The following is a 14479-nucleotide window of genomic DNA, read 5'->3' as shown; positions in this document are numbered from 1 at the left end:
GGGCCTCATAGTCCTTTATCCGCTGTCTGTATACAATGACATCCCCCTTTATAATCTATGGAATTGCAACAATGCTAACTGTTTTAGGTTTATGCGTTTTGCTGCTCGTAGTGGCTCGTATACTGCAATATAGAGCACTATAGTTAAAATAAACATTTTGAACTATAACAGTAACTCTGCCAATTCTTATTGTGGACAAGTACGAGTGAGTGAGCGAAAGGGTAGGTCTTGCTACCGCGATTCCGGAGAGATTCGGGAGTGTTGTGTTCTGGGTTGTCTAATCATTTGTAGCTTTGTGATTGTGTAGGAGAACAAATGAGACACTATAGCTAGTCGGTTCTGGGATTTTGGGTACTGAGGCGGTAGGAAGGCTCAGCCCCTACACACCGAGGTCCTGTTTTCCTGCGTATAGCTCTGGGTATGTGCAGAATCCCTGCAACAATGATTGTTGCTCCGGATTTCCGTCAGTTAACGGGGAAAAAAGGAACTGATATCAGTGCGCTTGAGCAGTGCCTAAATATAGAACCACACACATCTTATCCAAAACGGCATTGACGTGGAGCCCCTAGCGCCACCTGCCAGCGCACGTGTACTGATAAAGATTTTCTGGATCCAGTCGAATGCCTGGGGAGTATTCAAACGGTGAGGAATCTGTGGTTAGAAGTCTCTATCAGAACAGCACATTCATGGACAAAGAGCAGGTAACAACATGCGAGTGATCTGGACTCGCCATCCTCTGCTAACACTCCTGTGATTTTGGGGGCGTGGGTAGAACTCAATGAATCGCACTGAGGGAGCTCTAGAAGATACTGCTCTGTTTGATGTTCTTCCAATGGCGCAGTCAGTTGAGTTGGCGTCAGAGGAGCCTCTTTGTCTTCGATGCACTCTATTTCCAGGTCTTTCATTAGAACTGGATGTTTTACGCGCCTTAGCAGTTCTCCTGAATTGGGATCATCTAGACATGTGAACTGCATAATTGTTAGAAAATATGGTTTACAATTCAACAGATGCCGCAATATTTCTATAGAGTCTTTTCTTGGATAAATAACATTCGAACAAAATATGTTCTTATAACTTGAATGATGTCTAAGGGTGCAAACTAGCAATAACCTGGGAAATTGCAATCAAGACAAACTGCAGTAATGATAAGAACTAGTTAGTTTACAACAGCTACATTATGATGCTGTAAGGACTGCCATCTTTAAATGAAAGACTCTACTATTTCCTAAAAGGCGATTAGATGAACAATCAGAAAAACCATTTAGGTGGGATATTACCAGATAAGCAACCAGAAAATGATTTTTGTGTTGAGAAGCACTCTTATGATTTGGCCTTCTACTATGAAGATCACTGGTAATTCATACCACTATTTCCAACTAAAGCATTTTTCTTTCTCAGCAGTACAAAGAGTTGAATTTCTGACAGGGGTATAGGGTTTAGTTGCTCTGAAAGAGGCAGAAAGAATACAGAGTACAAAAGGGCATCGGTTATTAACCTGGAGTCCACCCAGGGGGTCACTGAATGTTTAGAAAATGAAATAATATTAGCATATGGATAACATCTATATACATAAAAAGGAAAATGTAAAACTGAAAATGTTAAAATGTTCTGTAAATGTCAAGGAATTTACAAATCGATGGTTAACAAATTAAGTTGGAATCCATAGATTGAATTGTGGGAGCAGGTCAACTGCAGCAAACTGTATCTACTATGGACGATTGGTGGCTCAACTGAAACACTGGTGTACACTGACAAAAAGAGAGCATGCATTAGGAGCAAAAAAAAGTGTTTAGTTGAAGATTAGCATATTGCTTCAACTTTTAGAAATAAAACTAACGACTTTCCACTTGAAATAAAAAAAATGATTTTCGCATATTTCAAAATGAAGGATCGAACTGTAGAATGATCAAACCTCAAATAATATTTATTGAATAGAATGTATCGAAATGCTGGAAACTTCCACTTTTCAGGTCTGGTCTGGCAATAGAAAGGCAGCAAAAGAATGAAGACAAAACCTGATACACACATGCAGAAATGTGGCCATGTGGTTCATTGTTGGCTCCGTTCCACCCTGGAAGTGATAACAATCAGATTATGGATTCGCCGGTAGCCTCCGTTTAATACTAATTTATATAGGAGTGGTCCTGAAGAAGGTGGTTAAAAAGTTAGTAACCCACCGAAACGTGCGTGGTCATTAAGGAAATCCAGCTGGTAACATAATCATGGATAACTAAAGAGGGATTCTTCAACAAGTGATTCACACGCAGAAAAGTGTATGCCATTAAAGGTGGATACAGAATGGGTGTGAAGTATGCATGTAGTAGTATGCATTAAGTTCCTCTTTTCCTAATGTAGTGGTTTCTTTCATGTCTCTTCTTGCCGAGGAGCGGGCACTCAGTGCTGGTGCAGGCAGATGGCAAGAGCTCAAACAGCTCCCACTTGCTCGCACAAACGCGCTCCTCCTCACATTGGAGCAGCAGCATCTCAACAGCTGCACACTCACTTCAAACAAGTCTCACACTTGCCTCCTTCCCATCTAGAGGCTTTGTGATTGTACACCTTCGTGCAGTATTGGCTGATGACTGCTCATGTTGAGATGCTGAGCGCCACACCCTTAAATGTCTGTTTCAGAAGGGGAAACTGACAGATAACAGGGAATTGCAGAGCCTTACTTTGTTCACAACAGCAGCGATTTCAACCATGTTCTTGTGTGACCTGTATCCGTTGTGCAATGACAGGAGATGAACAAGCTTTGATCTTTACGTATCTTTAATGCAGCCTCCAGCAGTTTGTCTTCCTCAGTCACTGAGGCTGAGCATTATTTTAGCTCCTGTTCGCTCAAACATGATTCACAAAACTGTGATTTGCTGCTGCAAGGATATCCAGCTGTTCAGAGAGGCTGGACGAAAACTCACCGAAGAATGTCGTTTTCTCTTGTATCCTGATGTTTCTGCTGCTTCCAAGTCTTGAGGCGTGTGCTCATACTCACATCTAGTGGCTGTTATAAGAACTGCAGTTTGTTGAAACAATCTGATAAGCTTCACTGCTGAACAATAAGGTATGCAGCATTAATAGTTTTGCAGTGACTGCCATAGGGGCATGCGGGACCTCTGCTTAAGGAACGTTTACAGATGCGGTCAGATTCCTGGCAAGTGTTCATAAGTAACAGGACGGCTGTTCAGCCTGTTTTCGAACGAAAATCATTCACTTTGGGATAGAAAGCTGAAAGTTGGTACAGACGTTCGCCTTTTTAATAGTAATGTTAGGGGTCGTGTCTTGAACATGGCTAGAACTAACATTGTGCATTAAGTGTTTATGCATAGTAAGTGGTTCTGCATAATTTATTAAAAAGACACCAATAGAATTATACAGTGGTTCTCAGTCCAACATTCCCAGTCTAATTGTGTATAATTGTTGTCATTCGTGTGTTTTTTTGTTGGTGATAGTCTTTCACTGCTCAGTTTAATCTTTCTCATTTATTCTGAAATCACATACTGCTGCCAACAAACTTTGTTTGGCTTTTTAAATCGATATAACCCATAAAAAGATGTTGTTGAAATCTGCTGTCTGCAGTTGAAGGTGCACGTGTCCTGCAAAGAGCTGAGCTCATTTACATGTGAGCCGATGACAGGCGTCTATGCACGTCCCCTGCCCCCCCACCCCCCCCAGCTGAGGCCTATAAGTAGATCTCCAGCGCCATGTGACACGCTGGCTCTCGTCCTCCTAATCTTCACTTACCTGATTTCTCGTCTTGGCGCTGCCGCGATGCAGATTTCATCCAATTGGTTTCCAGACTCGATCCTACTGTCCGAGTGAGCTTTGGTTGCCAAGCCAGCAGGACATCTTCCTCCTCTGAATCCGATTCGTCAGGGGAATCTACCCTCCCAGAAGCAACGCAAGGAAAAGTAGTAAGGTATTGCAGCATACTCCCGTTTGCAGAGACAGAGCGTGGAATTCAGATACAGGTATTTCTATTTATTTAACATTTTAAAAGACAGTGAACAGAGCGCACAACTCATGAAGGTACTTTTGTTCTCATTCCACATTTCTTGGGCATTGAAAGACTTCAAGAGGGAGAGACTCATCTCCAAGCTGTTCTCAATATTTGTTTAATCTTGAGACTTTGGACTTCAATTCCTGCAATCTTATTAAGAGTTTATATTTAAAATTTAGACTAACCCTGGGCGGACAACTACGCTACGCTCGGGAAGTTTGCATAGTTTGTGCTACTTCGCGCTACGCGATTTGCACGTAGCATAGTGCCAAATTGCGTAGCATAGAGTAGTTGGTATTTTTTGCTCGCTCGTGGTCCTCAACATCAAGTTGGCGACCGCGAGCGAGCAAAATGACATCCCGGTGAGACTTTTTCCCCGTTTGCGATCAGCAACATCAAGTTTGGCGATCGCGAAAAATAAACCTCCCGGCGAGATTCTCAACGCGGGGAGGTCAGGTTTCTCATTGCGAGTGGTCGCGTATGCTCGCGACCACTCGCAATGAGAAACTACCAGTCCGCGTTGAGAAAGCTGCCGCTCGAGTAAAAATCTACTCGAGTGGCAGAAAACGACAACTCGCACTGTGCAAGATGCCGTTTTCAATGATTGCACAGTGCAGACAAGCATCCGGCACTGTGCAATCATCGCAAACCGCGCACTACGCAGTTCTCGCGTGGTGTGAAGTGCACTTTGCGTAGCTATGCATAGCGCTACTACGCGAACTACACCCAGGGTTAATTCAGACACATATTTTTTTGAGTAAGTGTGACATAAGGCATTAACAGATTTGTATTAGTGAACGTGTGACTATTTGCATTTCAGGTAATTCATGTTATTTGTTTTACTACAGAAAGCTATATACATTGTTGCAGACATTTTTCTCCAGATGATAGAGAGTGACCATAACTCTTTTTGTGAATTACGCAATATACAAAAAGAAAAGTATAGTTTTATGCACTGTATTTAATGTTTAAACAACTGAATTCAATGTGTAAGTAGGTGTTAGCTAATGTTGATTATTGTATTTAGATGCCAGAAATCAGAAAGTCAGTACGGTCCACAGAGTAACTGAATAGTTGCAGTCAGCGCCAAAGACGTTCCCCGGTCCAAAGGAAGACGTGTGTTTGTTTTCTTTTTTATTATTTTGTCCCATTTTCCCCCTTCCCCTAGAAGTCTATTCTTGTCAAGCTGTGTTTTGAGTACAGCCGAACAGGTATAGAGTTTCGAGGGCATAGAGAACAATCGTCTCATCTCTCAAATTGAACATCCTGGATTTCAGGTGAGTGGAGACTTGACAAGTAATCATATAATAGCGAGACTCTAAGTGGATCTTGCCTATGACGTCATAAAATGCCCAATAAAATCACGTAGAAAACTTTTAAATTCAAATCGGTTATAAATTTGATGTAAATATTCATACTTATTGACATGTATCAACATTTATTCATATGTGTTAATATGTTCCTTTCTTTTTTCATCTTCAATGTGTCTTCTGTAGTGCCTGAAAATGAGGTCCAAGCTAAGACAATACCTAATTGCAACACCCACAACCAGAGGTCAAGCTGTCCAGCATGATGATCTTGTTGCAACAAATTGGAGGAGAGTGGTGATCTGTTCAATCTCGGCAGCAACAAAGTTATGCCTGCTACAGTTATCACATCAGTGAAAACAGCACATGAAATTGGTAGAGCGCAATAGAACTCAAATTTTCATGAGGTGTTGCAAATGTGTTCCAAGCCCATAACAGATACCGTACCAAGGAACAAACTTCAATTATTCAGCACCAGCCTGCACAAAACGTCTGAGTCCAAAGACAAACTATCCTTGGTAAAAAGTATTTGGAATCTGTTTTCTAGATTATAGATAGGGTGTCAGACAAGATTTTTTCAACCTAGAGAATCAGGGTCATATTCACAAGGTTTTATCTCCACCTTAACGCATCAAAAGTGGAGATAGACCCAACACCCCATTCACAAGCTGGTGCAAACTGCAGACATGGCCAGTATTCCTGCGATAACTGCCCCAAAATGTATCACCACGGCGGACACCACCAACTAACCCTAATGAGATGCAGAGTAGGTGTTCCCGTGCAAAAACACATGAAAAAAACACACCACCCCTTTCACAACAAACTGCCAAATCTGCGAAGAGAACCAAAAACAGATGTTAAGCCGCGGTAGCCGCAGGTATTTAACACCTTCCTCAAGCAGATGTAAAGACGGACGACTACATGCAGTAGGCGATGGAGCCCCACACACAGCCACACCCGAAGAACAAACAACGCCATGGAGCTACTCCTCATGCAGCTCGGAGCCCCAACAGGGCCACAACACCCACCACCACCATCCCCAGGACCACCACCACCACCAGGACCCTGACCCGCCTCCTCCCCCGGACCACCACAGAGGCAGCGCAGAGTAAGACAGCGGACCTACCGAAAACGCATCACTCTCACAGACCTAACACCTGAGGAAGTCATTGCTCACTACAGGCTCAAAAGGGCAACCATCCTCCGCATCATGACCCACATCGCCCACAGGCTGACGGTTCCAACACAGCAGAGAACCCACATCCCTCCGCAGACAAAGCTTTTGGCCGTGCTGCATCTTTTGGCCTCTGGTACCTTCCAACCAACAACTGCCAGAGTCGGAGGGGTCTCACAGCCAACCCTATCAAAGTTCATCACACCTGTTCTGGATGCCATCCTCAGCTTCATACCCCAGTACCTTCACTTCCCCAACACTGTGCAGGAACAGCTGGAGACAAAGCAAGGCTTCTACACCATAGCCCGATTCCCGGCCGTGTTGGGGTCAATCAACTGCACACATGTCCCACTTGTGCCCCCTGCGGATACTGCACACCACTATCGCTACAGAAAGCATCAGCATTCCATCAATGTGCAGGCAATAGTGGACCACTGGGGACTCTTCACCAATGTCGTCGCCAACTACCCAGGCAGTGTGCATGATTCCTTCATCTTCCGACAGTCCATCATCAACCAGCGCTTCCAAGATGGCACATATGGAACGGGACTACTCATTGGTAAGTACCAAACCAACACATCACACATTCCAAAGCCACCAACACACAACGCACAACTGTGGGAATGTACACATGACCAAACCACATGCAACATGTCAAACTACACGACCACCTACCAGACATCACTACACCACTCCATGTCGATCCTGGGCTACCCCTGCACCCAATACAGACATTTCATGGCACCACAGTCACACAACAGCTGAACGTGTGGAGATGCGGAATGAAGCCATGTGCGAGGATGCAAGTGACCCATGAGTGGGAATGTACACAACAAGAAGTGAGGCGTGGATGTGCAGGACAGTCCTGGGAATGAAAACAACTGATATGTCCATGCAGACCACAACTGCTTGTGACTGGAGAGTAGTGAGCAGTGGACACAACCATGTCACCCCAGGCCATGGGACAGATAGCGGGAGTGTTGCACACTGCGTCCCCTCCTGTGTGCGTGAGCATAGTGGGTTGGCCCCGAGTACCCCAGGGCTGTGCAGGGGTGTGGTGACAAACCCCGTTGCGCAGGGCGTGGTCCACTCCCGGGAAGGCCAACATCACTGACACTGCGGTGCCACGCAGCCTGCCACGAGGCCGACGCTGTGAGCAGCGGGGCCTGCGACCCTGTGCGCCTCCTGCAACCCAGGACGCTGATGCACAGACCAGGTCTGCCCGCCCCAGCGCACCAGTGCCGCACTGCTTACCTGCCGACACCGTCGTGTGTCACAGAGGGTCCAACACGTCCCGGTGCAAGCACCAAGCCCTAGTCCCGCGACCTCTGCAGCCTCCGCAGACCATCGCTGCCCCCCCGACGCTGGTCCACATCACTCCTTACTAATTTATATGCTCCACCGGCCTCCTCTTTGGCCCAGTAGGTCCTACATGTGGAACAGTGTCCTGAATGGCAGTGACCCCAAGTCCGTGGCAGCGGCCACAGAACAAGGCTCCCTTCAATCAGTGAGGCATAATTCCATATCGCAGGCCTGCGACACGTGGTGCCACTAACCCTGTGCACCATGAGTGACCGCCATCCTCCTGCGGAACAGCAACGGACAGGTACAGACTTGGTGTCGGGCCTGGGTCTGTGGCATTCATATCCGCCATGTTGCCGTACACAGCTGGCATGTGCCCTCGGCATCATGCCCTGGGGGTAGACCTCCCATTCTCTCCCGTGACACTCCATGGAAGGCACCTATGACACATGTGAGGCCCTGCTCTGCCCTCATGACTCTACCCCAGTCTCCCGTGGGTCAGCGTCCCGTGGCGGTGGTATGCGTTGTAATGGTATGCCTTGTAGTGACATGCGTTGTAATGACATGCGTTGTAGTGACATGCGATGTAATGGCCGCGTTGTAATGGCATGCCATGTAAAGGATGTTGTGATGTAACAACTGCATTGTCAAGGTAGTGCTCTGTAATGACTGCGTTGTAAAGGTTGTTTCCCCTCCACGTGCCCTTGCCTCGGCGGACGACTAAGTGAACACTGAAGGGCCTCCCAGGGGGACACAATACCTTTGAATGCTTGACGAGTGCTCCGGGACGGCCGGCAGTGTCCGTGCCCGAGCGCTGGTCATCGGGCGGGCCCATGTTGAGCAGCGGAGGCGGTGCGCCGCCATTGCAAGCGCTTGCTGAATATCCTCCCTCTGATGCCTCTGAGTACGGTGTTGTGACTGGACCCGCCGGAGGCCTCTCTTCAGTTAGACCTCTGCTGCCCCACTGTTCCGCCCGTGATCCTGGAGGAACTGGGTGCTGATTTTAGCAACTGACGTGCAGCTGAGGCGCAAGTGCAGTGGAGAGTTGCCTCAGCTGCCCAAACATTAGAACTTAGCACAATATCCCGCTGCCACAGCTCTGATTTAAAAAACAGCGCAGCTTGTGTAAAATGTGATTGCCGGGTTGGATGTGAGATCCTGACTGCAGTGTTCATCGCCGGATTCTGAAACTACACAGGTGAATAGAGACATTCCTTGGAGTTTTATGCTCTACATGCATGCTGGCTGATGCTCCCCCTTGTAACAACGTTGCCCGCTACATACAGTTGTGCGGTCCAGCGCCCAGTGAGGACTGGTGCTCACCATTAGGTTACACACTGATGTGACTGTACTGCTCATCTCCTGGCTCTAAACTTGCGCAGGTTAATAAATTCACTCCTTGTATTCTATACTGTACATGCATGCTGGTTGCTGCTCCCCTTGTAACAATGTGCCCACAGCTTACCGTTGTGCACTCCAGTGCCCAGTGAGAATTGGTGATCACCAATAGTCTACACACTGCTGTAACACTTAAGAGGGCAGGCATGGGGAAAACAGACAGAGGACAATCCCGGCTCAACTTTGAATCGCGTGCGCGAGGCAGATCGCAGCAGAAAGCTACCTCAGATTCAGAGCTGGATGCCATTACTGAACACTCAACGTCACTCGAAACAACGCTTCTAACCATGCAAAGCAGTCTCTAGTCTATGGATGGAAACATTTATGCGCTTAAAACAGGATGGACCATATGTCGGCGAAACTAGATAAACACGCCACCAGGTTAGGCGAAGCTGAAAAACACATCTCAGACGCTGAGGATAACTTACAAGTGACCATCAAGACTCTCGACATGAAAAAGGTGGTCGCCATCATTCAAGCTAAGGACCTTGAGGACCGCTCCTGTCGTAGAAACTTATGAATTACTGGCCTGCCAGAATCGACCAACACGGGGAGACTGGAATCCTATGTTGAGACGATGCTACGTGAGATCTTTGGGGCGGAGCACCTTGGCGGCTCGCCCCCCCGACCCCATCCCCCCCCCGCGGGTGCCTCACCAAGACTGATTATCGCCTGTCTGTTGAACTACAGGGATCGAGACTCAGTTTTGCGCAGGTCCAGGGAACAGGGCACCATAAACTATCAAGGAAATAAACTGTCCTTCTATCCGGACTTCACTGCCGCGGTCCAAGCATCAAAGAAGGAGTACCAATCTGTGAAGAAGCTACTACTGGCAGAGAGTGTTCCATAAGCTATGCTCTACCCGGCCCGTTAGCGCATTGGTGCGGAGGGGAAGTTTAGGATCTTCACTAGCCCTAAAGCAGCCATGGATTATGCTAAAGCCCTAAGGCGTCGCAGTCAAGAAACATCTGGCACACCAGAAGAAGAGGACTAATCCATGATGCACAAAGACTACGGTTGCTCTTGCTGAGTGCTCATACTTTGCATGATGATACCACAAACCCATTGGTACTTGGTTCCTTCTTGCTCTCTGTATGCAAAATAAGAGGGTCACGCTCAGATGCCTCCCGATATCCTAATGGCTGTAAGTTAATTCAATTGTAACACACGCACTGTAGTTGATGCCGCAAGCAGGAGCACATTTATGTCCTTTCCTCAGTTTAGATATATACAAGAAGCGGGTAACTTCTTTACGTTGTTCAGCCACCTCCCTTGTTACCTGGGAGGCTAAAGGTGCTCCTGCGCTCCCCCATGGGTGTAGCCCACATCTAATGACTACTGTACCTTGTATTTGGGGGTTGTTGTTGTGTTTAAGTGATGGCTTTGGTAAGTTGGGATTGCTGAAGTGGGTGGGGCTGGACATAGGAGGTGGAGTAACGGGGGACTGTTTTACATGGCTCAATGTGATCCTTTGATACCAATGTTGAACTATATTTCACTCCACTGTAAAGATGCAAAAAGCAGATTTCACGACGGGATAACATGACAGTGCTAGATAATGAGCGGATATCATGCATGACGTGGAATGTTCGAGGGCAGAATTCCCCCCCCAAAATAAGACAAGTAATGGCCTATTTGGACAGACATAATATCAGGATAGTACTCCTGCAGGAGACGCACCTGACAAAGCATTCTGAAACAAAGTGGGTGCGCAGTGGGCGGGGTGCAGACTGGCGTCCTCCTACTCAACATATGCCAGAGGGGTGCTCACACTTGTAAAGAAAAATCTTCCGTTCACTTTGATGAAATCCTGCACGGATGATGTGGGACGATATGCTATAATACACGGCAAATAGGCTGGATCACCTATAACCATAGTCAATGTATACAGACCCAACACTAACGAGCCTGGCTTTTTTGAGGGCATATTTAATGTATTACGGGACAGGCCTGGCGCTGAAATTATCTGGGGCCGGGACTTTAATACACATTTGGACCCTAGCAAAGACAAATTCAGTGAGTGTGGTGGCCATTCACCCAGAGCTGCTCAGGTTATAAACAATGGGATGGCTGAATTAAGTCTTGTAGACGCATGGAGAATGCGTAACATTAATAGGCTAGTGGGTATGCACACCTCGATCGCTCATGGCAGTTGGTCAAGGCTGGACTACTGGCTGGTGAGTAAAAGTGCTAATGCATGGGTGTCCACAAAAGACACGCTACCCAGAACACTGTCCGATCACAACCCCATTAGAATCACAGTATGTATCCTATTAAGCTTCCCCCATCAGTTTACATGGCGGTTTCGATCAGAGGAGCTTCTTGATCCTCTATATACCCTAGATCAGGGAGGCTATAGTCCAATATTTTGATTTAAATAAGGGGTCAGTGAGCAGTGCTGCAACACTTTGGGAGGCCTTCAAGGTCAGTATCAGGGGCAAACGCATTGGCACAATGGCAGGCATACTTAAGGATCTCCAAGCCCAACGGTCCAGAGTGGAAAACACACTAGAGCAGCTTGAACAAGACTTTCCCGTGCACGCAAACACTCACCCGTATTAAAGATCTCATACTAGAGTATAACGAATTGGCAGCTGGTGAAGTACGTTACCTATCTAAGAGACACGTGGCCCGTGCATATGGCGAGGGAGGCAGAGACGGACGAAATCTTTCTTCCAAGATCAAACAAAGAACAGACCGTCAAATCATAACAAAAATCACAGACCACACAGGGGGATCACTATTCCACATCAGCAATTGCGGCACATTCCGCACATGCTATACAGAATTGTACACCTCCAAAAGGGGAACTGACTCCAAGGAGCTAGAAGACTACCTTGCAGATGTTGTGACCGCCTGGCTATCCGTAGGACAGCACAAATATCTCTGCCAAGCGATTGTGGCCACTGATCTCTGCGAGGCAATTCGATCATTGCCTAACAAGAAAGCACCAGGGCCCGATGACCTCACCTGTGAATTCTATAAGGAATTTGCGGATGAACTGACACCCTAAATGTTGGATATGTACGAAGAAGCCTATGAGTCAGGAATACTACCGCCATCGCTAAGAGAAGCCCTAATAATCACCCTGTTTAAAAAAAAAGACAAACCACCACACATCTGCGAATCATATCGCCCATTGTCACTTATTAATACTGATGCAAAAGTGTTGGCAAAAGTCCTGGCCATTAGGCTCCAACCGTTAATGCCGATGTTGGTTCTCCCAGATCAATCTGGATTTATTCCAGACAGGTCCACATCACACAATTTGCAAACAATTATCGCAACGTTCCATATTCTTGACCCTCAGCTTCAGGCTGAGGCAGTGATGCTGGACACAGCCAAGGCTTTTGATTCCATCAAATGGGGGTATATGTTTCAAATACCACAGCGCATGGGGGTCCCTGAATTCCACAGTAGATGGATACGGTTACTGTATACTGGTCCCACAGCGCACGTCCGGGTAGACGGACTAACATCAGAACCAATCAGGATCTGTAGTGGCACCAGGCAGGGGTGCCCGCTATCGCCGCTGCTCTTTTCCCCTGTGCTGGGACCACTGGCCTGCTTCATCAGGCAACGGCATAGGGATGCGGCCCTTAGATTTGCCCATCGTCTGGTGAGCATATCACTTTATGCTGACAACATGTTGCTCTTTATCAGGGAACCACAAATGTTCTTAGCTCCAATCCTGCGCGAGTGTATTAGGTTTGAGCACCTCTCGGGGATCAGCATCAATTGGAACAAATCAGTGAAAGTACCTCTGACCATGATTACTGTCCCTCATGCTCTGGAGTTTCCTCTTGAGTGGGCATCCGACCCTGTAAAATACCTGGGGATATGGGTTCATCACGACCCGGAAATGGTCATTAGGGAAAACTATGGCGCTGCCTGCGCAGTATTGAAACAACAGGTAGACAGATGATCAAGGATGCCGCTATCATTGGCTGACCGCATAGCCGTATCAAGATGACGGTCCTGCCCTGATTTCTATATCTATTTAGCAACATACCCATACAATTGACTCACCAATTTTAATAAACCATATGTTCGCTATTGATGAGGTTGGTATGGGGAGGCAAGCTTCCCCGTGTGAGCTGGGATACACTTATACTGGACTATGGTAAAGGTGGCTTTAGAGTCACAGACATGTATCTGTACTATCTATGCACTCAAGCGCAGTTTTCATACTTCTGGTACCAGCACCATGAATTCATTCCTCATGTAGCGGTTGAAGATGGGGAGGCACACCAGATTCCATTAAGATGCATTCTGTCATACTTGCACAGAGGTACCCCCAAACAGGAAATCAATACAATAGATACCACGGTTGCAGCCTGGCAGGCACTGGGCCGGATAGCGGCGAAGCTCCCACTATATGCCCCCATGCTCCCATTAGATCAACATGCAGCACTATCAGTCACACAGGAGGCAGGAGCCATGCATGCCCTGAAATCAGTAGGCATAGACAAAATGCAAGACCTCTACCCAAATGGTAGTTTCATCACGATAGACCGGTTACAATATATTCACAACATGTCGCCGTTATTTTTATTCCAATTCCAACGACTTAAGAAAGCGATACAGGCATGATACTACCATACCTTTCCTGATGAACCACCAACATTGCAAACCTTACAGACACTCCTAGTAAGCCCCACATGGCATAAACTGATTACTAAGCTATAAAGGGCTGCAAGAGACGAGAAAATTATTAGCACGGACAGAAGCCTTTATTGCTGGACTCATAGACTCCTCCCTCAGCTCACACAAAAGAAGTGTGAATATCGCTGTCAGGTAACTAGCGCATTCACGTCCAATTGTAACTTACGCATCATTTATTTTAAATTCTTGCACTAAGCATACAACACACCACTGAAGCTACATAAATATGACCTTCGGGACAATGATACGTGCAAACGATGTGGGGCACAGGGGGCTAACTTCTGGCACATTGCCTGGGAATGCAATCAGGTGGCTGCGTTCTGGGTGGAGGTGCTGCACAGACTACAAACCATGACAACTATTACCCTACATTGTACTCCACAGGTGTGTCTGCTGTGCTACACGCCGGCTCTGAAAAGTGCAATTGGCAAGTTTATTAGAATTGAGTTACTGTTGGCCAAGAGGAGAGTGGTGATGAGATGGGACAGTTCAGCTCCTCCGCTGCCGGACAATTGGATAAGGGATCTTGTGTACTGTAGGGAGAACCTAGAATTGTATGCAGAAGAACTCCCAGCCCCTTCTCGACCCAAAGACATTTGGGAGCCACTGTTGCAATATTTGAGATCTAAGGAACAAGAA

The 14479-nt window shown here is 46.8% G+C and overlaps 1 protein-coding gene across 1 annotated transcript in view; it reads right to left on the bottom strand.

The window, feature by feature from the left end:
• Positions 1 to 14479, bottom strand: part of LOC146772835 (rho guanine nucleotide exchange factor 11-like) — a 337239-nt gene that overhangs the window by 83419 nt on the left and 239341 nt on the right. Inside the window, 1 exon segment of the mRNA XM_085637036.1 lies at positions 3739 to 3876. Coding sequence (XP_085493162.1) covers positions 3739 to 3876 — 138 coding nt within the window.

The sequence above is a fragment of the Triturus cristatus genome, chromosome 12 (genome assembly GCF_964204655.1).
Source record: "Triturus cristatus chromosome 12, aTriCri1.1, whole genome shotgun sequence".
Lineage (NCBI taxonomy): Eukaryota > Metazoa > Chordata > Amphibia > Caudata > Salamandridae > Triturus > Triturus cristatus.
This window is presented reverse-complemented; position numbering and strand designations above follow the sequence as displayed.